The sequence below is a fragment of the Condylura cristata genome, unplaced genomic scaffold, assembly GCF_000260355.1.
Source record: "Condylura cristata isolate star-nosed mole 26May11 unplaced genomic scaffold, ConCri1.0 scaffold00001, whole genome shotgun sequence".
NCBI lineage: Eukaryota > Metazoa > Chordata > Mammalia > Eulipotyphla > Talpidae > Condylura > Condylura cristata.
In genome coordinates, this window is record NW_004567102.1 from 38418595 (window position 1) to 38443779 (window position 25185).

The 25185-nt window shown below is 38.6% G+C and overlaps 1 protein-coding gene across 1 annotated transcript in view; it reads right to left on the reverse strand.

Moving 5' to 3' along the window:
* Positions 1–25185, reverse strand: part of BACH2 (BTB and CNC homology 1, basic leucine zipper transcription factor 2) — a 235103-nt gene that overhangs the window by 58644 nt on the left and 151274 nt on the right. Inside the window, exon 3 of the mRNA XM_004673699.2 lies at positions 13735–13989. Coding sequence (XP_004673756.1) covers positions 13735–13977 — 243 coding nt within the window. The 5' untranslated portion in view covers positions 13978–13989. The remainder of the gene's footprint in view (positions 1–13734; positions 13990–25185) is intronic.

The following is a 25185-nucleotide window of genomic DNA, read 5'->3' on the forward strand; positions in this document are numbered from 1 at the left end:
TACCAGGGAGGTGACCCACATGGCGTGGCAGACCTCTCCTGTCTCACCCGCTTTTCCCTTCAGCAGTGTACTTCGTCAGTCTGTGAGTTCTACTCCCCACTCTGCCTCTAGTGAATTCTCTCACTGCCCCTACACCTCTGGTGTGTACCTCAATTCTGTATGCATAAATAAATAAATCTTTTTTTAAATATTTATTTATTTATTCGTAAAGAACTGTGGTACAGGCCAGAGATGCGGAGGGTGAGAGGATTCACCAGAGACAGAGTGGGGTGTAGAACAGATAGATCGATGAAGTACACTGCTGAGGGGAGCAGCAGGCGGGTCAGGAGAGGTCTGCTGCGCCATGTGGTCACCTCCCGGGCAGGCGGGGATCGAACTCATGCGGACGTGGCTTTAGCTTCTCAGTGTTGTGCTTTCATCCGCTGCACCACCAGGGAGGGCCCAAATAAATAAATCTTTAAAAAAAATCATGTAGGGACACAGCTGAAGCTGCCTTCTGTAAGAAAGGAAAAAATGGGTTCATCAGAAACCAACTTTGCAGCACCTTATCTTGCACTTTGAGTAACAGAACTGTGAGAAGATTAAATATCTGTTGTTTAAGTCACCCAGTGTGTGATATTTTGTTATGCAGCCCAAGCAGATGAACACATGGGTATTAGAAGAGTTAAATAATGTCGATTGCCCATGAAAACTAGCTAAAGATTGACCTAAGAAAAAAATCACTTAAAAGGAACCAGTAAGAAAAAAAGACATTTTTTTTTTTAGAGACCTTGAAGCAGGAAGCAAGGGAGAGCCAGCACATTCCACTGACCACAGGCAGGTTGTGTGAACCTTCAAAGTACAGACTCACCAGAGCACCACTTTCTAGAGTGACTCTTCTGAAGTACCAATAACACTGTGTCAATTGTCTTTCCAGACTTTTGGCATGATGGAGAGGAACCATCTCTTTGCTGTAGGGCCCTCCTCGGAGGCAGAGGGACTGTAGAGAGGGAGGGAAACTGAATTCTAGCAAGATCCATGGGTCCAGACTTCCAAGTACTAGGGGGTGAAGGTATGGTGCCCTTCTTTAATGAAGACAAGGGTAGGAAGGGATCAATTTCTTTTACTTTTAGATTTTAAAAATGTCAACATCCATTTGATTAAGTAAAAGCATGTCTTTGTTTAACCATGACACATCCATAATGAAGTAGCTACTTGGATATACTCTGTATATAATAAGAGTATGAAGTAAATACTAAGTTTATCAAGTGACTTTCCAAAGAATACATTTATAGATATTTAAATGTTTGAAAATATTCATGACTCTCCCTTTTCTTCAATTTTTGTACCTGTCTGCCAGGGTGACAGGAAAGGAGAGACACGCCTACACCCCCATTTTCCTTCAGTCACACAAGATTTGACTACATGGTGAGAATTTCCTTCTCTGTCTGGGGAAAGATAGGGTCAGAGACTTGGCAAACATCTGAGTTATTTCCACTGCAACTTGCACTGCTAATTTCCAAAGACGTAACTCCCGAAAGCATACAGGATGGCAAGGGCATCTGTAGGTCTCAATGATCCAAGTAAATTTAAATATGAAAAAAGTCAAACTTGTAATGAGAAGTAACTAGAAGAACTCTATTCTCTTTATTGCTTCTTGGATTATCATCTAACAAATGACAGACTGTGATTCCATGCACGTCTGGTCTAAGTTAGGGACATCAGTTTCTTATGAGAATGGAGAGCCCTACTGGACAGGAGGGAGGAGGAAGCTCAGGGGCAGCACTGGGGCTTTTATGAGAAAACTGCTGAGGTCCACAGAACCTTTGAAGTCACACACAAAGCCATACTGTGGAATTTTATTTTCCCAGGAGTATGCTTACACATTTCACCTGGTCTTCCCTTCTTCCCTTCTATGCACCAAACTGTTTAAATCATCACTTTATTAGTGCAGAAGTGTAATAATCTACAACTGTAGGAAACTGGAAAACTCAAACAAGCAAAACAAAACCTATCACATTCCCATCACTCACAGGTCCACACTTCACACTTCAGCGATGTCTTTGTGGCTCTTTTCTGGCCCTCTTTCCCTCCCTCCAACTTTATACTGTGTATTCCCCTCCTCACACCCCCCCCCCTTGTCTGCCTTTTCAAATGTTACCACCTTTCCATTTCAGGGAATTTTCATATAATACTCAAACTAAACTTGAATTATACCAATTCCCTCCCCAAAGTCCTTTATAATTGATTTGTCCTACCCAGTAATCAGTCCAGTATGATACATTAAATCTCTCTCTCTTTTTTTTTAATGCCTCAAAACTTGTTTAATTTAGCTTAGCCCCATTCTTATGCCACTGACTTTCAAGAGAGATCAGGACATTTGTCCTGCAGAAGGTCCTACCTTCTGGCTTTGCTTCATTGTTTTGTCTGGTGCTGTTAAGCCAGTTTGTCTACTCTTTGACTTTTCTCTAACTGCAAACTAGATCTAAAGGTTTTATGAGGTCAAGTTGTACACTGAATACATGGGATGGTGTGTATTTCATAAGTGTTCACATCACACGACAGCTAATACCTGGTTCACCCACTAGGAGTAATATTCAGATTGAAGCCTCCTACTGTGTGTGGTGTTACTTGTGTCTGCACACATTGCTTTGGTGATATACCACTATTTATCAAATACTCAGCATAATGGTCTTAGCCCCCAAAGGCCATCTTGGCCGAACCTGTACCTAGCATTTAAACATGTAGCACTGGATCACAAACAACACTGGGGTTGTGTTTTTGGCACTTTATTCTTTAGAAATTAAGAACCTCATTGCAGGTGCTTGTATTTGGCTATGCTAACTATGGGCTGCTGTAGCATCAGTTGGGAAGCGTACTTTCTAAAAAGTAATTGAGGGAGCATCTATATATAGTATCTTCAGATAAACTATTGGATCTTTAGTATTTGCCAAGTAAGTGGAGATAGAATGAAAAGCAGCAATCCAGATAAAATCTGTTGTTAGTAGAGGTACCAGCAATGGAAGGTTAGGTGTAGAAGCTCAATCTCAGCCCCAGCCCTGTTTTAGATTCTCTTTTCTCAGAGGGATCAGTCATTCACAGTACTGTCAGCCACAGTCTGTGTGCTGGAGTTCTTCCTATCTGTACCTTCAGTTCTGCATGCCCAGTGCCTTGAGTCTATATAAAGTGTTACAGACATTAAGCAAGGCTTGCCGGCCACTTTCCTCACCTATATGATTCCACACCCAGTTTTCAGGACCGTTGAAAGGCACCAGACCCCCCCCGGCAGACTCCGTCCTCAGCTCACGCTAGCACCCTGGCAGTCTCCTGGCTTTGCCCTCTGCTTGGAGTAGTTTGTTGCTCCATCCATCAGGTGTTTCATTACTAGACAGTCCTTAAGTTGTTCCCATGATGTCACATTTCATATCACAGTGTTTCAGTGAACTATTATTGCTTACCCTATCAAAGCTAAATAATTTTGCCTCAATTTTATTCTTTCATGATAAGATCATGTCATCTGACCACATTTTGAATTATTTCTCCAAAGTTACCATCTGTGCTGCTCAAAATTGGGTCCTGCATGCCCTGTGAATGCTTCTTTGGGTCCCTGGCTTTGCCACTACCCTGTCCTGAATGACCCCTCCCCTCATTCCCTAACAAAGCCCTGATCAATGCTTATAGGTGGTCTAAAGTGCCTGGGAGATGGAAAGATAATCCTGTTCTCCCCACTGCTTTCCCCCAACCCCAGAACCTGAACTTTTGAAGTACAATTAATACCCAATGCAATGTGGTAGCTACAACAAATGTTCATGAATTGTTCACCTGTGATTTCTCAAGTTTTATCTTGATTCTTACACTATATTGTAGGATTTTTAAAAGGGATGGTCTTGCCCCCCATTTCTTAGTTACCCCCTGTTTCCCAAAATGACCTATGAAGGGGTCATGGGCTGTGTTCCCTGCTTCTATGAAAGGGTACACTTAAGTCATCATGTCCTTTTGGGTATCTACTTTAATCTCAACTGCATTTTTTCCCCTCTCTCAACTCCTCTGAGGGAATTCTGTATTTTTGTATTTTTTTATACTTTATTCCAGTATGAAGCACTTTGCACTATTATAAAATTCCCCTTTAAAGTCCCTCCTATGTAACTGGTATAGAAACATCTGATCAACATCTACTGTCTGAGATAGGTGGCATGGAGATACTTTGAAAGGTCATCCCATTTCTTGACATGAACATCCTATTAATCTAATAATGGATTTAAGTCTCCAGAGTTACAAAAGGTGTGGTTCAGATACTTTCTCTTGGTATCCTGCTGATTCCTGACTATGAAGTTCTTGCTCTGAATCTTGGTAGTGCACAGTTTTAATCTTTCCACTTTTAGACTTGTAGGGCACAAGTCATTTAATATCTAGGCGACCATAGCTCGACTTGGCAGACAAAATATTCCCACAGAGTTCAGGCTGCTCATTGGGAGGGAAGAATGACAATGCATACGGCAAAGTGTCTTGTCTTACTAGAGCACTCATCTTTGTAAGGCAAGATCTTGAGGGCCTGTCTTTCTGCAGACATTTTCCTGACCTTTTAGTAACTTTTGTGCTTTCCCTCACTTCTCTTTGAATAACTGATAAAACAATAATAGGCGAAGTGTGAGGCATCAGGGTAGATAGACCGTTGATGTGACCTCCACACAGATTCCATTCCACCCTGTCACACTCAACACATTTGGGCAACCTGAGTGCATGGCTCTGAGAGACCAGCTCTGGTCCCTACTTCCGGCTGCTGGCGCTGCCTCCAGTGACATCATCTATGTGCCACTTTGAGGAAGAACAATCTGCTATTTGATATTGCATGTAAAAAGTTAGAAAAAAAATCAATGGAACAAAAATGCAAGAAACAATGTAGGAAAAAAGAAACAGGAAAAAATGAGTAGTAATGATATTTAATACTATCTTTTATAAAGCAGAAGATAAAATGAAATTGTTGTTAACTTGAACAAGTTGGAAGCCTATAATTGTGACTTTCTTTATATTTCCTTTGATTTTCTTCTAACCTAGGAATCTTCTGTTGGCTAAATTCCAGCATATTTTTTTCACCTCAGGGCCAACTTTTGGCTTGCTTGGGAACAGCTGCCAGTATTTCTCTTTACTGCCAGTCAGTCAAAAACATAGTGGAGGTCTGGCTCCATCCCACCCAGGGTGCTGGATACATTCACTTTTTCACACACTGCCTTTGCCAGGAGGCACACAGAAGTCCATCTCAGGCAGTGAAGCTCACTGCATCACCAGCTAGTTGGAGGTGGTGCCAATGTCAGTTAGAAAGACTGTCAACATATTTTAGGAGTCTATGGCAAAGTGATGAATTTTGCTTAAGCACCGAGTTAATGGGGAAAGGAACACTTCTGAGATAATAGGAAACCCAAAGTGTGACTACTGAACTGCTCTAGTCCTGAAAGCAAAGACTACCTTTATCTAGCTTGTGATTTGATTAAGAACCCAAACATACAAGAATGAACATAAAAGTATGAACTCATTAGTGCTAACACTAATGTTCTGTTCTTTGTGCTTCTAAGAACAGTCTTTTTCTACTGACAACCACCCACCACTCCAATGCTTGGATATGATCCATTTTATTAAGAAATTCCTGAATCAATTTCCTGGTTTACAACTTGTCCAACCAGGTTCCAGGTGTTCTCAACATAAGAAGGGTCTCTTTCAAAAGCTGCCTGCTTGTATAACTGCACACCCACCAGAAATGTCAAGGGCACTCCAACAATGGAGCTGAAACCTGAAGCAGTTGGTGGCATTCCAAGTTTTTGAATGGAATGTGAATCTATTAAGATTATTAGGTAACTTTACCGATATCCTTACATTTTTGCCAAATGCTAAAGCTGCCAAAGAAAAGACAGAATAAAAACCAACTCTTGGATTCTGACACTGAGTATTTTGGTGTGGAAACTGTATTTTCTTGTAACTCATTTACAAAACATACCATGCTTTCACTGTTTAATTGCAATCTTAGTTTTCAGGAAGTAAAACGAAATGAGATATATAATCAATGTTTCTCTTCTGTTCGGCTTTCAGCCTAACCGGTCCTGTGCTTTTATTGGTAAAGTAGGGCAGGTATTAACAGCGAACAAGAAACCTATTCTAAGAAGTACTGGATTGAGTGAAGCACCACTACATCATGAGTGACTCAACCATCTACTCAAGAGTGATTACTCTGCAACGATGAAGCCATGCTAATTGGACAATGGCTGGCTGCCAGCTCATGCTGGCATGACCTGCAATACCCTTGGCTGACAGCCATTATGTCTTTCTATCACACCTTTTTTTTTGGATGTGGGTAATCTGGATGAGAAGTGGAAATAATTTTAAAATATCCTCCTCCCAAGTGCTATTTAACTTCTTATCATGAATTAAAAGTTTAATTAAATATCCTGTTATAGGCTCTGGTTCTGTGATTAAATATGACAAAAATAATAGTTATGATTACTGATCAAGTGAGCAACTTTATAGCTCTGAACTCTGTCTTTAAAGCTATTATTAATTTTAATTGAAATACCTAAGACGCTCCATAAGAAGGAAAAGAAAGGCACGTAAGGGGCATTTAACTCATATATGGAGAAGATTTTAAAATGAATACATACAGTGGTAACAAATTTTATTAAATTTAATGCAAACGATATACTGTCAAAGGCTCTGCTATGAATCCATTTAAAAATGTTATTATTGTGGTCCTCTGGTATTAATATAGGGATAAATAGGTACAAGAAAAAGAACTCTTAAAACTGGTCTTGAAATCAGGTCACTTAAAAATAATTTTTAAATATGTCTTCATTTTTGTCTACTCAACTCCTTCTACTATGCCAAAAGAGGAACGCATCTCTGCATAAGTTTCTTTAAATAGGACTTACTGGCCTCAGGATTTAAAAAATGTAAGAGGTTTGGAAACAGCTTATGCATTTAAGTTTTAAAATTAGTTATTGCTGTGGCTATTTTCACACTAGATTTCCCCTCCCCTATATCACACCATCAGCCTTCAGAGATGGAGTCACAGTAGTACCAGTTTCTTTTTCATGGCTTTGCTTTATGGCACTCTCATTTGATACCCAAGCCCAGATATCAGGGCTGGAAGTCACCTTTGTATTACTATAAATAAACTCTGCCTTTAGGCATTTCAAAACTATCAGCATGATTCTAGGACTTGAAAACTTCATACTTGCTAGCAAGTAACTACCTGGAATACTTTGACTTACTATTTATTTGCCTTTTTTTTTTTTTTCATCTGCTGCCAAGTCTCACTAATGCAACTTGGAAAATTGCACCACAGCTTTTAATGAGGATTCTGAGGTAAGAGCCATTTCATCAGAGAGACTGTGCTTTCCTTTTATGGGAATAATAACACCTTCTGTTTATATAGCACCATCCTTCCAAGAAGTTTAACATATTACATTTCATTAATCTGAAGAGCAGCTCTGCAAGCCAAGTTGGTAACCAGTATTGTTACTCCCTGCACAATCCTACTGAAATGGAGGTCATTCAATGTAAATTACTTCTTCTTCTTTTTTTTTAATCCTAGAACCTTCTAAAATGGTTAGTGGGTAATGACCTGTTTCTTCTACAACATCCCTCTGTTTAAGGTTATCAAATAGCCCAAAGGTTTTAGAGTTTTTTAAGTGTCAGCACCTGCACACTCATTTCTGAAAAGTCAGAGAATATTCAGAGAGGTAGTTAGAGGAGCAATCTCACTCCTCTTTTGAAATCCTATAGTTCTTTCTCTTTCTCCACGGCTTTTCCCTAACTCTCAATCCAACATCTCTCCTCTTTCTGATCAGCAAGATTTCTTCTCTCTCTCCAACAGGAACCTAGAAATGTTCAAGGACCATAAACCTAAAGGATAGGAGAGGACTTCAGAGATCATTCAGTTCAATTTTATTTTCAGAAAAGGATGTGTCTTGCTAAGTTCAGTTTGCCCAATTGCCTTGGTTAGAAGGTCCCATTTTCTCTCAAATACTCAAAAAGATTTGTTGCGCAAAGGCCTTCTATGTCCTGTATCATCAAGATTTTTCTCTTTTGAAACTTTCCCATCAGGTCAGTATTAGTCAGCATGGGCTAGGCTATGCTGTGGTAACAGATAAACACCAGCACCAAACTGGAAAGGCTTAACATAAAAGTTTGCTTCTCATTCATGTCATCAGTTTAAGTCAGATGACTCTTCTCCTATAGTGACTCAGGGCCCAGAGTAGCAGTTCTATCATTTGGCGTTCTTTGACACCAGTTAAATGGGCAGAAATGAACATAAAGAACTCATACCTACTTTTAACTGCCTCAGAACAAAAGTGATACATTATTTTTCTTCACAGTTCATTGATTACATGCTAGTCACATATCACAACTAATTAAAAAGTTGGTCTTCCTGTGTGTCCAGGAAAGAGGAAAATTAGGGAAGGGTGAATATAGATAATACCCACCTTAAGAGTGCAAATCTGCTGGAATTTCTTCCTACTTAAAACAAGAGAAACACAATAAAATCTCTTTTGAAACTTTCCTTCAAACTCCTGGTCCACTTTTCTGTTCCCTTTAACTGAAAAGGTCTAAAATAAATGTATCCCCCATTAGCTTTCTCAAATTTCTCTCTTTCTCTGCTGTCTTGAGTACCATAGAGCTTGTTTTTTCTCTGACTGCTTCCTCAAAAATGCTCAGTGAAAGAAAAATAGCTTTCAAGTTCCTGGACAGTCTATTTGCAGCCTTCATTTTAGTTGGATGTTGGAGTCATTTGACGTAATTGCCTACTCCTTCCTCCTTGAAATACCTTCTTTACCTGGCCTCCAGCACATTTTTGCTTTTCCTTCCACTTTAATAGTTACTCCTCTTGGTCTACCCCACAGGCCCTTCTCATCTCCCTGATTTACTTGTAGGAAGCTCCAAGGCTTAGTCATGGGACCTCTTTTATTCCTACCCACACTCATTCCTTTGGTTACTGTATCTTGTCTTGTGGTTTTCAATACTCCCAAAACTCTAGTACTTAAAGTTCTATATCCAGGCTGGATTTCCCTCATGGATGCCATCCATCTATATCCCACTATGTACTACTTATCACTACTTAGATATAAAAAGGCATCTTAATATGTATAAAACAGAACTGCTAATCCCATTCTCCTCTCTCTTTCCCTGCCCTCTAAGCTGACTTCCCCTAGTCTTCACCAATCTCAGTTAGTGGTAACTTGATTCTTCCAATAGCTCAGGACCCAAACAACAGACTTACTTTTAGACTCCTCTCTTTCACTTCCATCCTAAATCCAGTTTCTAAGACCATCTGGTAAGTACAGTCTTCCGAATATCACGACAATCTGATGCTGATTACTACATCACTGTTGTCACCCTGGTCTGGGCCAATTACATCATGGCTAGGTTGTTGCATTAGATCTTAAGTGCTTTTTCTATTTCTACCCTTCCCCTCTTTTGATCCATTTTCTTTTCTTCTTCTTTTTTTAACAATGTAACAGTTTATTTTTACATCATTTTGTACATTTTTTTCCCCATCTCAATTGTAATCCCCATGGGTTTCCCATCACTGAGTCACCTGTGTGCCATCACCATAGTCTTTTAATCTATTTTCATATAGCTAAAAGGGACTTCTTCTACTAAACCCCCCAATTGCCTCCCAGCTCATTCCAAGAAAAGGCAGTAATCCCTCCAAGGTGCAGTCTGAATCTGAGAGCCTCTTCTATGCCTCTTCACAGTCGTCCACTGCTCACTTTGCTTACTGTGTGTCAGACATGCCACACCCACCATGGCCTCAGAGCCTTTTCCTTGTTATTTCTTCTGTCTAGATCACTCTTACCCCAGACGTCAGCATGGCCGGTTCCCTCAGTCCTTTAAATCTTGCTCAAAAGTCATTCATTCAAGCAGACGATTCTTGGCCTTCATATTTAAATCGCATTACCCATAACCTATTTCCTTAACCCCCTCCACTGTTGTGTTCTTCTCAATGGCATCTAACCAATAATATATTTATTTATTTTCAGTCTCTCTTCCTATTACCTCTTAACCCCCTACTGGAATGTAAACTATTTTGTTCTCTAGATTCAACTCAGTATCTAGCACAGTATCTCTTCTTACATACACAGTAGGCTGTTGAAAAATCTTGTTGAATGAATTTGTTGTTGAAGTTGCCTAATCAATGAGTATGGAGAGAGAGTCAGTCAGTTGACTGACAAGCAATTAGTGCCAAAGTCTAGGCTGTAGTCTTCCCAAGCCTTCCTGGATGATGCTCTACAGATCTTAAAATTTGCCTATGCTGGGGCCCTCCCCGGTGGTGCAAAGGGTTGGGATACAGCATCGCGAACTGGCCGCAGCTGCATCAGTGCGTGTTCGATCCCCGGCCCTGGAGGTGACAACTTGGTTCAGAAGAGCTATTCTGACCCGCCTGCTGCTCCCCTCAGCAGTGTACTCCATCTATCTGCCTGTTCTACTTCCCACTCTGTCTCTGGTGAATCCTCTCACTGCCCCTGCGCCTCTGGCCTATACCCCATTTCTGTATTCATAAATAAATATATATATATTTTTTAAAAAGGCCTGTGCTTCTTTGTTTATGTGGAGGCCAAGGGGTTGGCTTTGTGTTTTGGGGTTGGTGAGTGCTTTCTTTTTCTTATCCTGGTGATGGAATTCCCAAAAGACCTCATCCACTGTTTACTACCACACTTCACTTCTCATCACAGCTACACTCAGGCTCACAACAACACTGGCACCCTGTGCAGTAATTTAGTGCACTCCATGGCTCCACAGTGAAAGGACTGCTCAAATGGAGCCATTCCTATCTTATTCCTTTTTTTAAAAGACTGATATAAACCACCTCAGAGATATTAATAACTTTCACATCTTCTAAAAATTTTCAGGAAAGAAGATCCCACCACTTTCTTGATGGCCTCTATGTTCAGCAGTTGATGCTTCACTGCACCCTTTGGTTAAGATTTAACAACAAATGCCTTTTCTCCATAATCCTTCAGGGTCAGTTTTCCTACTTTGTTTTGCACTGAAAAAACAAGACCTGTCTTAAAATGTAGAGAAGGAGAGACACAGTGAGAGAGACAGAGAGAGAAAATGATAGTGATAGACTGAGTAAGCAGAAGTCTGAAATATATTTTATACCAATGAAAGCCTAAGATCCACCTGAAGGGGCCATACTTAGCCTCCCCTCTTCCACTTCCTGCAAGACACCTGCTTTTCTAGAGGGCAAAAGGAACAGGAAACAAGCCCAAAAAGGAAGTGGTCTCCAGCAATAACCTTTTTTCCCCACTTCTAAATATTTATCAATTAACACTTAATATTTTCAAAATTAGTTGATAAATAAGTATTATATATTTGAGATATATATGTGATGCTTTGATATATATATATATACACACACACACACAGTGAAATATACACTATAAAATATAAACTGTAAAATACATATACCACAATCTAATGAACATATCACCTCTCAAAGTTATCATTTTTTGTGTGTGGTGAGAACAATGGAATCTACTCTTTTAGCACATTTCAATGAAATTATGTGTTATCGCAACAGTCACTGGGTTGTACATTACCTAATGTACAGGAGTTTATTCACCTTATAACTGAAAGCTTGTACCTTTTGATCAATTATCTCCCCTTTTGCTCTACTCCTTAGCCTCTAGTAAACACCATTCCACTCTCTGATATGATGAGTTTAACTTTTTTAGCAATCACATGTGAAATCAAGCAATATTTGTCTTTCAATGTTGGGCTTAATTCATTTAGCACAATGCCTTCCAAGTCTATTTATGTTGTGGTAAATAGAATTTCCTTCTTTCATGAGGCTGACTAATGCTCCACTATGCACATATTTCACATTTTCTTTGTCCAATCATCTGTCAACAGACATTTAGGTTGTCTCTATATCTTAGATATTGTGAATAATGCAGTAATGAACATGGGAGTACAATTATCCCTTTGAAGTAGTTATTTTATTTTCTTCAGATATAGGAAGAAGGGAAATTGCTGGGTGTAATTAATAGGTCTACTTAAAATTTTTTGAGGAACATCTATATTTTTTTCTCATCTATCTGCACCAACTTACATTCTTACCAAGGGCCCCCTTTTCTTTGTTATCCTTTCCAATACTTGTTATCATTTGACCATTTCCAATGTATGTTCTGCACACATTTTGGGAGGGAAGCAATAAGCCTTATAAGAATGTGGTTGATGTACAAACTTATACGACTACAAGTCTCCTAGGAGGCACACTCTATTCCTGCCTCTGTACCTGACACACCATAGGGCTGAATTTCGTGACTATGATGCCACTCTGGCACAATGGACTCCCAGCTCTAAATGGTCTCTACAACTACGAGGGTGTTTATTGAGTCAACTGTAATCCTGAGGAGTGGAACAATGGACTTGCACTGCATTGCATGTCAACTACTTTTTCTTCTTCTATTAGTGCAAAATACTTTGTAACTGTAAATCGAGTGATCTCATATTATTTAATGAAACTACTATGTACAATATTTTATGTCTTACAGTTTGCTGACATCAATTCCTGAATGCTTTTTTCTATGGGGAGCCAATACTTAAGTCATATAAATTTTTACATTTATATGACTGTTGTTACATTTTATAGGGAAAGAAAGCAAGAACAGTCAATTATTTCTTGACTTCTAGAAGAAGGTGTCTATTTTAGTCTCTCCCCCTCTCAGTTCAAGGCTACAACTGGGATTATGAATGAGTGGCTTTGATTTACTGGTCACTATATTCCCCAGTGGGAGTCAGGACTTGGGAGGGGGGTAGAACTGTACAAGTGGACAGAAGCTGGCGGTCAGAGTTGGAATTGGCCTAATCTGACCAAGCTGGGTGGAGGGATGACAGAATCTGGAATTTTCCTAATCCAAGAAGCAGTTCTCTGACTTGGCCATGCTGGCGTCGTGAAGTTCACAGAGACCAGCTGGCCAGGATGTGTCAACACAAGGCTATGGCTGCTCAGTATCACCCTGTGCCTTATGAAATTGAAGGAAAGTCCGGAGACTGAAGAGGAACTGTGTGCCCCGTTCAAAGGGGGACCAAGGTAGTGTTTTGTCCCTGTGAAGCCCAGGTTTTGAGTCCCTGCACCTGAAACCATCTAACTAAATGTCATATCTGAACAGAACAGGTCCGGTTACTAGTGGCCCCAACATACAGAAATGACTGGACTCACTGAAGTAGTTAAGAAACCTGAGTAGGGTATTTTCAACAATGGTGAGAAAAGCAACTTTACATTTCTTAGAATCTTACTATATTAACTGTAAAAATTACTGTTTGCTTTTATTTTTCCCTCAAACAATGGTGCTGTGAACACTTTCATGCTTTTTCTCTCAAGGGAAATCTAGTGATCCTTCAACGATCTGAAAGAGAAAAATCATAGCAACAGTCCTGGTGATTCAGATCCCACTTCTAGGACCATTCGCAATTCTGGCTGAACCACTCAAAACCTGAAGAATAAGTGAACTAGAAACTGTGAGGGACTGGGAGCCACAGGTGAGGTACATTTCCCTTAAAGAAAGATGCTCTGATCATATTTATGCCTCTGAGACTCTAAGTGCATCAAAAAGAAACTGGCTGTACCACAAACCTCATGTGTGAGGGGTCCTCAGGTGGGCATGGCACAGGGTCCACCTTCCAGTCCCTGCTAAGTCAAATGACCTCAAGTCAATAAGCCTCCACCAGGTACCACACAAAGAGACCAAATTACTGTACCTCCTCAGGCAAGCTGACCACCAAGTCATTTTTCGTTTGTCCCACCAGCGCCTGCCAGAAATATTCACTGCATGCGGCCAGTACAGCCCGGTGGGCGCGGAACTCCTTCCTTTCCACGATCAGAGTCACGTCACAGAGAATATCCTTTTTCCGTTGGTCATTGAGGCCCAGGAGGATGTTGGTGCAGTGGACTGTGGACTCATACACATACATGGGGGAGTCAGGCTTCTCATCCACAGACATGCCGTTTACACCCTGTAAGAAAGAGAGGCCGGGTCACCGCTGTTCTCTGAGTCAGAAAGAGATGAGAAAGAACATCACAGTTTCTGTGTCTCACTGCCAGGAGCCAGGCAGAAAGGACAGAACTGCCAATTCGCACACTCATGCTCAGTTCGCACAATGAGCTCAGACAACGTGGGAAGTCATGTCTCACGGCTGCCTGTGCCCTTCCACTTACATGGCCATTTACATCACGGTGACAACACCAGGACTTTGAATGGCACAGCCCAAACATTTAAAACACATGTATACTTTATTTATCTATTTGTTCCTTTATTTAGCAGCTGTGTTTTGACCACCCCTTGTTCCAGACATTGGCACATGATAGGAGTTCCTGTTTTCATGGAATTCATATTCAAGTGTGGGAACTTAGGGGTCTCAGGTTATTGCCAGAGAATGTTAGCTGGAGAAACCCCCTCAGGTTCTTAAAACAATATTAGAGCTGTCATATGAAATGCTACCAACACATGTGTACTTTACAACTCGGTAGTTTGATTTTCTTGTCAGGCTGAGAAGGAACTTTCACAGTCCCAATTCAAGTTTTAATTGAGCTATGTGTTACAAGGAAATAAAATCTTTTCAAGCATTTCAAGTAATCCTCACCTGAGGATGTACACATAAGGTCCTCATTTGAAATTTGGCCCAGATGCCACCCAGAGTAAATATCTAACCACAGTACAAGTGAACAAACCTGTGTGCATAACAGAGCAAATATGGCCGGTTACTACAACTTCCCTCTGCCACTTCAAGACAAAGCACTACCAACATAATGCTATTGTTGCTCATAAAAAGCTCTTGGAAAGAAGTGGCATGGTATTGTGGTTGTTCCAGGAAACTTGATGTACATCCTCAAGGAAACAGAATGTGCTATAATAGGAGTCCTAAAAAAAGGTATATTCACTAGCAAGGATCATTTTTACAAAAAGATCTCTGCTTTATGAAGTATTCACTGATGTATTTTAAGAAACAGTATCTGTAATTAATTTATGTAACATAGTTTTCAGTAATGTTTACTACTAGCATGTATTCTAATATATATTGTATGTCTTTCTCTTTGGCTTTTTTCGTATTTTTTTTTTAGCAGCTTAAACAGAACAAACTGCATGTATTTATATTTGTAGTATGCATTTTGATATGAAATCATCAACACAATCAAGACAGACAGTAAACATATCCTTAAAGTGCCCTTAAAGCCACTCACAACTTTCCATGAAACCATGTATCTGCTTCCTACTAGTTTGTATTTTCTCTATTGGATACAAATGGGATCCTACAGACTTCATTCTTTATGTCTGATTATTTTAACAACATAACTCAGCAGAGTTATTCTGCAATTCACCCATGTTATTGCATGCATCAAAAGTCAGATGAGAAAAGAAAGCAAGATGACTTCAGTCATATGTGGAAGGTAAAGAAACAAAGCAGAAGAACAAAACAAAATGAAAACAAACTCTTAGATTCTGACAGAGGGGGAGAGGGTGTGGGAGGGTAAAACAGGTAGCAGGGTCAAATGTATAGTGAAATGTATAGTGGTGCACGCAACACAGCAATACAGGTAACATAAAGCTATCCACATGAATGTTTTACTACGAGTAAGTCAATATTACTATGTCAATAAAAATACTAAAAAAGAGTTTGTTCCTTTCTTTCTCAGTAGTGTTCTATTATATAGGTATAGCACAATATTTCACCCATTCATCCATTGATAGACTTTTGGGATTTCCAAGCTTTGGCTTTTCCAAAAAAAGTTCCTACTGATTAGTGTGTAAATCTTTATCTTATTACACATTTCATTTTTCTTGTACCTAGGGTTAGAATAGAATGTACTTCATATACATAAGTCTAATTTTTAAAGAAACTGCCATTGTCTTCTAAAGTACTACTTTATATATATTCACCAGCCTTCTGTGAGAATCCTAGTTCTTATATTCCTTGCCAACACTTGGGATGGTCAGTATGAACTAATTCTAGATATTCTGTAAACTACAGTGTTACCTCACAGTTTTAACTTGCTTTTCTCTAATGACTGAAGTTGTTGAGCATCTTTCATATGCTTATTGCTGTCTGTCTGTCTATCTTTGGAGAAATGTCTGTTCAGATTCTTTTCCCATTTTTTTCTTCCAACTGGGTGGACTTGGCATTTTAAAGTCAAAGGCACAGCTTGATGAGCTGAGGCAGTAACTGGATGCCCAGCCTAGACTCCCAAACTCTAGCGTCCCCCACCAAATCTTTGCCCTGTTTTCAGTGGGTTGTTTTCTTAATGAGTTTTGAAAACTCCTCGTATACTTTGGATACAAGTTCTTTATCAGTTATTGTGTTTGCAAATATATTCCCCAAGGGTGTAGCTTCTCTTTTCAGACTCTTGCTAGTGCTTTTCAAAGAGTATAAAGTATTCATTTGATATCAATATTTTCAATGTAATTAAAAAATGATTTTGTTCTTTTACATATATTACTGACTTTTCATTGTTAGGACACAGACATAAATGATTTTGTGTACTGACCTTGCTTGCATCATGAAGCTTTGTTTAATTTTCATTAAGCTATTTTAAGGGTAGATCCCACAGACTTTCAGGATAGAAGATTATATTTGGCATAAATAGACATTTTATTTCTTTCGATATTGATTTTAAAGACTTTTATTTAGTCTTGCTGCACAGACTACAATCTCCAGTCTAATGTTAAACAGAATTGTTAAGAGCAACATCCTTAACTTATTTCTGATATTAAGAGAAAGCCATTCAGTCTTTGAATGTTTTTTATGATGGTAGGCTATAAATGTTTCATAATGCTCCTGAGTTGAAGAACTTTCTATGGTTAGTTTGCTGGAAATTAAAAACAAAATTTAGAATGGATACTGGATTTGTCAAATGTTTTTTTCTGCATCTATTGAGATAAACATGTAGTTTTATTTTCATAGCATGCTAATATGATGAATATCACTGATTTTTTGATTGTTATTCCTACCATGTACTTCTAGCATTGAGTCCACTTGATCATGATGTATTTGTCTTGTTACACATTCTTATTCAATCTGCTAAGATTTTTTGTTTCCATGCTTAAAGGGATATTAGTTTGTAGTTATTTTCTATTTTTAAATCTGATTTTAGTAACAATGTAATGCTGATTTTGGAAAATGAGTGGGGAAGTATTTCTTCCTCATCAATTTTCCATAAGAGTTTGTAGAACTGGCATTATTTCTTCTGTAAATATTTGGTAGAACTTATCTATGAAGGCTTCTGGTTCTGGGTTTTAACTATAAATTCATTTTTTAAAAAAGTTATCAAATTTACTGGGATAAAGTTGTATATAATATTTCCTTATGTTTATATTAGTAGAATCTGTATAAATGTCATCTCATATTCCTGATAATGGAAGTTTTCATCATTTTTCCTTTTTTCCCTGATCATTTTCACTAAAGATTTATCACATTATTTGTATTCTCAAAGAATTAGCTTGTAGTTAATTGATTTTTTTTTGTTCTAGTTTTCTATTACATTGATTTCTCCTCTCATTTCTATATCCTTTCTTTGGCTTATCTTAGGTTTAATTTGTTGTTCTTTTTTACTAATTTCATAAAGGGGGAATTAAACTCTTTGATCTAAGATCTTTCACTTTTTAAGATTTTCTCTTCAACACTTGAACAATTTGATGATAGTATTCCTTGCTGTCATTTTCTTCATGATTCTTACATTTCTTAGATGGATGGTTTTATAGTTTTTGTCAAACCTGAAATATTTTGGTCATCATTTTTTTCAATTATATTTGCCAAATATTTCTTCTATCTCCTTTTCTGAGAATAGCTGCATGTGTATTAGACATCTGAAGTTATCCTGGAGCTCACATGTTTTGTTCACTTCTTTTTGGTCATCTTTCTTTGTGTTTCACTTTTGGATAGTTTCTATTGCCAGACTTTTAAATTAGTGAATTTTGCTATACCTAATCTGCCATTAATTCCTTTTTGATCTAAGATCAAAAGATTATCAAGAGATAATTTTTTATCTCAGACTGTGCTTCTCATCTGTAAAAGTTCATTGTGGGTCTTTTTATATCTTTAATACACCATTTAAGATATTACATCATCCCTGTAATGTTCTCAATATTTGGAATACAGTAATAACAACAATTCAATGTCTTTGACTACTAATTCTAACATCGGTGTCAGTTCCATTTCAAATGATCGATATTTCTATTTTTTATCAGTAATATTTTCCTGTTTCTGAGCATGCCTGCCTGGGACATTTTTTATTGGATGCCAAACATCGCATTTTACCTTGTTGGATGCCTGTTATTTTTGTCTTCTTAAAATAGTTTTAAGCTTTGTTCTAAGACACAGTTACACACACAGAGACAGTCTAATCCTTCAGGCTTTTTAAGATCTGTTAGGTGGGAACAAGAGCATTTAGTTTCGGGCTCATTATTCCCAATACTGAAATTAAAGTGCTTCTGAGTACCCTTTATCCAATGACCCTGAATTATGGGTCTGTTAGTCTGACTGGCAGAAGCAGCTGTTATTCCTGATCCTCAGAGAATTGTGAGTACTGTTCCTTTTAATTGTTATTGGAGGCTCTTTCCCTATTCATACATAGGTATTAATGAGTATGCTGCTTTCAAGGGAAACCCTCTGTAGATCTCTGGACTTTTCCTCTGTATCACTCTCTCTTCTCTGCTACCTTGTGCTCTGAACTAGTAACAGTCTCTCCATACAATTCACTCCATCTCTTCAGCTCCGGAGTCAATCTGCTCTTCTTAGGTTCTTCCTTCCTATGCTATGGCCTGGAAACTGTCTCAACACAGACACGGGGCTCAGCTTGCTTTCCTTCTCTCGGGGGCCCATGTCTTTTGTCACCTGGTGTGCACTATCTTGAAAAACATGACTTTCTACATTTTATCTGTATTTACAGTTGTTTCAGGTGGGAGGATAAATCTACTACTTGTCACTCTATATTGCTTAGAAGTAAAAAGCCTGGATTCGGCCCTCCCTGGTGGCGCAGCGGGTTAAAGCACTGCACTAAGCAGCTGAAACCACTTTCGCATGAGTTAGATTCCCGCCTGCCCGGGAGGAGACCACATGGCGCGACAAGACCTCTCCTGACATGGCCGCTGCTCCCCTCAGCAGTGTACTTTGTCGATCTGCCTGTTCTGCTCCCCACTTTGTCTCTGGTGAAGTCTTTCACCACCCCTGAGTCTCTGGCCTGTACCCCAGTTCTGTATGCACAAATAAATAAATCTTAAAAAAAAAAAGCCTGGATTCATCCACTATTTTATAGTTATTCTAAATACTATACAAACAATAATTGATCCTACTGCTAACCATAGAGCATAAAATTTGTTTGACTATAAATAATGGTTTGTACCTATAAAAATATTTCTATACTTAAGATACTTTAGTTCATTGGTGTTCCAATAAAAGAATAAGTTTCAGCAAACTTCATTATTGGGAATAATTTTTTAGCACAAAAAAAATGGCATTCTATGTGTAAGCACTAATTTGAAAATATCTATACTTCTCTCATACACACACACACACACATATGTGTATATATACCTTTATGTTTACTCCATGACTGCCAAGACATGGAAACAACTTGAGTGCCTAGCGATAGAGGAATGGACTAAGATGGGGAATATTCCTACAGTAATTCTTAATCATAAAAAAGATGAAAGTGTGCTATTGAGGATAACATGGGTGGAATTTGATGGAGTTATTCAAAGTGAAATAAGCCAGAAGGAGAAAGACAAATTGCATATGATTTAACTCATTTGTGGAAGGTAAAGACTAAAATTCAAACAAAACAAATCAAACTCTCAGACTGTCAACAGAGTGGTAATTAGCAGAGGGGGAGTCGAGGGAGAGAATAGAGGGGACCTAGTGACTGATGGTGGGTGGTGAGTGGACTTTGGGTGGCATTCAAGGTGTGACATACCCAGTTACTGAGCTGAGAGAGTGTACAGCTGATGCCTACACAGTGCTGTAAACTAAACTTACCTCAATTAAAAAAAAAACTTCTAAATAACAAAAAATTCAGTTATAAAGGCCATAAACCATGGGGAAAAACTGGATTTACATGGTTTCTTTCTATGGCTAGTTCACTGTCACTAAATTCTTTAGTAAGAAGGCAACTAGCTTTTACTCTGGCTTCTTTTTCTTGGAATGTTTTAGGATTTTCTTATCTTCCATATAAGGAAGATAAGAAGTCTGAATTATTTTCTCCACTTTTACTTTTCAAATTATTCTTTTACCACATTCCATTTTCTCACTTATTCTGTGGAAATTTGTTGAGTTAAAAATTGTAATAGCTTGCATGTGTCAGGCAACAGTCAAAACTAGGTGGAACAATTAATGTTGCAGTAATGTAGATGGTGCACTTAATTCCTAAGAAGCAGGGGATGTATAAAAGATCTCATTTTTCCAAACCATTCACAAATAATACATAATGACTGACCTCCAGCAAGAAGAGAGAAATTTCTATGAAGGATACAAAACTGCAAGTTCTTTAATGAAAGATGAGATGAAAGAAAATCAAAAGAGAAATGAAAAGTACAGCAGAAAGAGGTGTGAATCAGGGGCCTGGGGCTTTTGGCTAAACTCTGGCACTAGCAGTATTGTGGATTTGGATAAATTAACTGGCTTCCTTTGGATCCATTTCCATGTTTGAATGAAAATTCTGGACTAGAAGAACCAGCAAGGTTTTATACAAATATGCACTAAGAGTCTGTAAAGGAAATATTTCTAAGTGATCAAAGGAGAGGAGTACAGTCATTTTAATTAAGAATAGTTAGCTATCTTTTATTGTTGATGTTGCACCACTTAGCAAAACAGCCTCCACAGACATGATTTCAGAGAATGAAGTGGACAATATCCTGAAAGATCTGGAAGAATCATGGAGGCCCTAAGTTCTTGGACAAAAAGTTCTTTGAAGTGAAACTGAGAAAACCAACCCTATGTAGGCATAATATATGGAGCAGAAATTAGTCCCTTTAATTCTGGATGTCTGAGCCAGAGATCGTTCTTGGAACCATGGCTAAGCAAGGCAGTATAAACTAACTGAAAGATCATGTTCCCTTGGAATGCAATGGAGTTCAACAAGGATGCCGGACTGCTAGACCAGGCAGGCTGGACACCATTAGCCCTACCGGGCAATGGCAGTCGTCAGCAGTGGTAAAGCCAAGGTGGTGGATGGACTATCAGATTCCAAGTCACAAGTACGATGGTCTCTTTCTGGGTCTACAATATTTGGGACACCTTAAAGAAAGACTCCTTATTCTGACAGTAGAGAGGTTTGGGGAAAAGATGTGGCACTACCTGTGTTCCGAGTCAGTGAAGCAGGTTATGGTAGTCACACAGTCACATAAATCTGGACACCTGATTTCGGGGCTTAAATCTTCCAGTGACTTTTTAAAGACATTTAAAATGTATTACATATGTTTATCACATGCTATTAACCTAAAATCTATAGTCATGAAGCTGTTGCTACACTTTAACCTGCTTGAAGATTTTCCTGATTTCCTTACATTATTTCTGGATAATCCTTCTTTATGCCATGCCAGCACCACTCTTCCTCTTGGCCTTTGCATTCTTATTGGATCTTCTCATACCCTTCTCTGTTGGCCCCTCTTCAAGCATAATGGAACATACTGTTTCTTGTTTTAGAAATCAGTCAGCCCTTTCCATCTTATAATTACTATGGGTTCTCTTTTTGAAACTTCTTCCAATTTGTCTGTTTTTTACTGACCAATGCCAACCTGAATTCTATTTCTCCTACCATTGCATTGTGATCCATTAAGCATTTTTTATTGCACTTGCATGCTAATAGTAAGTAGCCTACACCAACCACCCCCCATGCATCAAATCCTGAAATTTACAGCAGGACCCATGGGATCTAAGAATGAAATATTTTGCAGTGAGTAGCAGAGCCCAGAATAGAAGTCTGACAGCCAGTCTTTACACTAAGCATTAGACAATGTGTTAAAGTGTGTAGACATTAGCTGAAATCAGCTTGTAAGGAAGCGTTCCAAAGGTTCTGATTTGGGTTTTGGCTGGATCTCATTCTTCTTTTTGGAGGCCAAAAAACCCAGCTGCACGTGCACATACACATATACCCCAATCATCTTATCATATGGTTCAGCAGTAAAAGTTAATTACTATCATTTTATCATAGTATGTGCATCCCCTCAAAAAGCTACACACACCACAACTCTTATCACTCAAAGATAGTGTATTTACGAAGGTATAAAATTACTTATTAACTTACTCATTTACTCTTTATTCTTTATTGGGTCAGATTCAGAAATTAAAATATCTAACAGTTCTGAAGATAAAAGTAGAAATAGAAAAATTAAAAAAAAGAAAAAAAATCTGTAGTGGGAACTTTGAAAAGCTCAATTCACAAAAAGAGTAGAATGTTAAGTTTTTCAGTTAATCTGTCATGAACAGAATGTTTCAGATGAAAATAAATGAATATGCCTTGTAGGTAATGAAAAAGACCAAATTAACTATTTCACTTGATATTCAACCATGTTCTCCCCAGAAACAGTGTATTAACAGTTCTGTGAATCAAACACCAAATTATTTAGTAATTTCTGAGTAAATGTCACACTTAAAAAAAGTTACCACGCACACTTAAAAAAAGTTATTTACAATGAAACCATAAGGGTTAGTTTTTATAAAAGAAAGTTATCAAGTCTACAGAAAATTTAGAGTACATAGTGCCAGTAAAATTACCAAGTTCTTACTCTGGGATTGGAAACACTTTTAATCGCATCAAGATACAAACTTCTTACTTAAAGTTGGAAAGCAATCCAATTTCGTATTTTCTAATGGAATACTGCAGTGCCTGGCACTTAATGTCTCTAATGTCTTTGCTGAAGTAAGGTTCTGACATGGAGTAGCTAAAACGTTTCGTGTTCCTTATTTACTCAAACACTCCATCTGCGTGCTTGCTAGTTAGTGCCGAGGGAACTGAAATTTAAGGCTGTTGTTAGGAGGAAGCACTTGCAATTGTATCATCAATTCCTTAATAGCTCTGAATGGTTCTTATTCTTCAATATAAACTTCCATTTTCCTTGACCTCTCAGGAGGAAGTTCAAGTTACTGACATAGTTTGCAACAATGGTCTTCACAGCATGGTAGGAAATTATTTTTTAAAAAATTAGGGACAATCATAATAAGCTCCATTTGGGGCAATTTTGTTGTTGATGCAGTTTCACTTACTCTTTGGAAGAGAACAAAATAAAATATAACCCAAACTTCCCAAATATCTGGTAATAAAGCAGTGACAATGACTAGCACTTCTATATTTAAATGTAAAGTGTGAGGAGAGTCATGGTGTGATACCACAGCTGAGAGAAAAGAAATAGGAGGATGCTGGTAGCACACTATATGTATTGATCTAAAAGCATTAAAGATATAGTTGCATCCAAGCAACTGGAAAGAATTAATGCCCAGGATGTGCTGGACAATATCAAGTGTCCGTAATGATGTGACGCCAACAGGGACTCCTGCTCACTCTTAGTAAAATTAAAGGTGTATAGAGATTTTGACCTAATGATTCCCTCTCTATTAGCACCTAGAGACACTCCTGCATGTGTGTAACAGGAACTCTATACAAGGTGCTCACAGTGGTGAGCACCCTCCGAAACAACACCGTGTCTGTCAGTCTGTCAGTAGTAGAATGAGAAAATAAACAGATGTCTATTTATAGAATGGAAGAATGCAAAGCAACATATTAGTTGAGCCACAAATAACATGGACGAGTGTCACAAAGCTAATGTTGAATACTTAGAGGAGACACAAATGTGTACTATGCAATCAGATTCCATTTATATCAAGGTAACAAATGTGCTAAATTTACAATAGAGGGACACATACAGGTGGTAAAATCATAAAGAAAAGATTCAAAACAGAGGTTCCATTTGTGGGAAGAGCTGTTGCTGCAGCAAAGTGGTGCTTGTGGGGTCACAGGGATGTGCTCACAATGTTCTACTTCTTGACAATGACAAAAGGTGTTTTCACTTTTATTAAATTGCACATTTCTGGGGCCCTCCCTGGTGGCGCAGCGGGTTAAAGCACAGCACTAAGAAGCAAAAGCCACTTGCGCATGAGTTCGATCCCCGCCTGTCCTGGAGGTGACCACATGGCGTGGCAGACCTCTCCTGACCCACCAGCTGCTCCCCTCAGCAGTGTACTTTGTCGATCTGCCTGTTCTGCTCCCCACTCTGTCTCTGGTGAAGCCTCTCGCTGCCCCTGCACTCCACTTCTGTATGTGCAAATAAATAAATCTTTAAAAAAAAATTGCACATTTCTGTATCTATATTATAGAATTAAAAGACCCCAGTTTCCCACAAATCAAAGATTTCAGGAAAGAGTTAAGAACTCCAGTTACCTACCTCAGGTTCTGTGACACAATTACAAAGATTGTAAGCTGGACTTGGGTTTCAAATGAAAATGCAGACCAGCACCTGGTAGTTATAATTTAAGAATAATGATCCTTAAAGGTTATCAAATTTCACCAACTCCAAGTACATTTTAAATAGGAATTGGCAAAAATGTGCAGAATACAGGGAAAGGCCTTTTGGGAAATGGTGAGAAATCGGAGCCCAGGATTTTGATCCTGGGCAAAAACTCTTCAGAGACCCCATGTTTCACCTTCTCTTCTGTGAAACCAAATCACTTCAATGTGCTCCCACTCCTTTATCTGTACAATGAGGAAATGGACCTGGTGCCCTGCAAGATATTTCTAGTTCTAATTTCTGTGGTTCGCTGAAAGTACAAAAACTTGAGGAGAAACCTGAAACATGAATGCTATGATTCTTGAGAAGGCTTTTTTTTTTTTTCTTTAAAGCAAGTTCAAAATAACACACTGCTGGAAGGGGAAAATGCCATCACATAACTTTTGAGAGAGATGAAGAAACGAAGAAAACCCTACGCAACAACAGTTTGAACTTTACCCCTGATGAATGAAGTCAACTCAAAAGAAGGCTGAATCAAGGGCCAATTTTCTCAGATTAATGGTACAGTGTCCATCAGCACTGAGCAAAAGTTTACCACTTTGCTTTCCTTCTACTCTACTTTATAAACCTCCAAAAGTACATGGATGTGCAGGAGAGGTTGTCAGAAGTGGTCTTAAATTTGTGGCTCTCGAATCAAGGGGGTGCGCACCCATCTACTCCT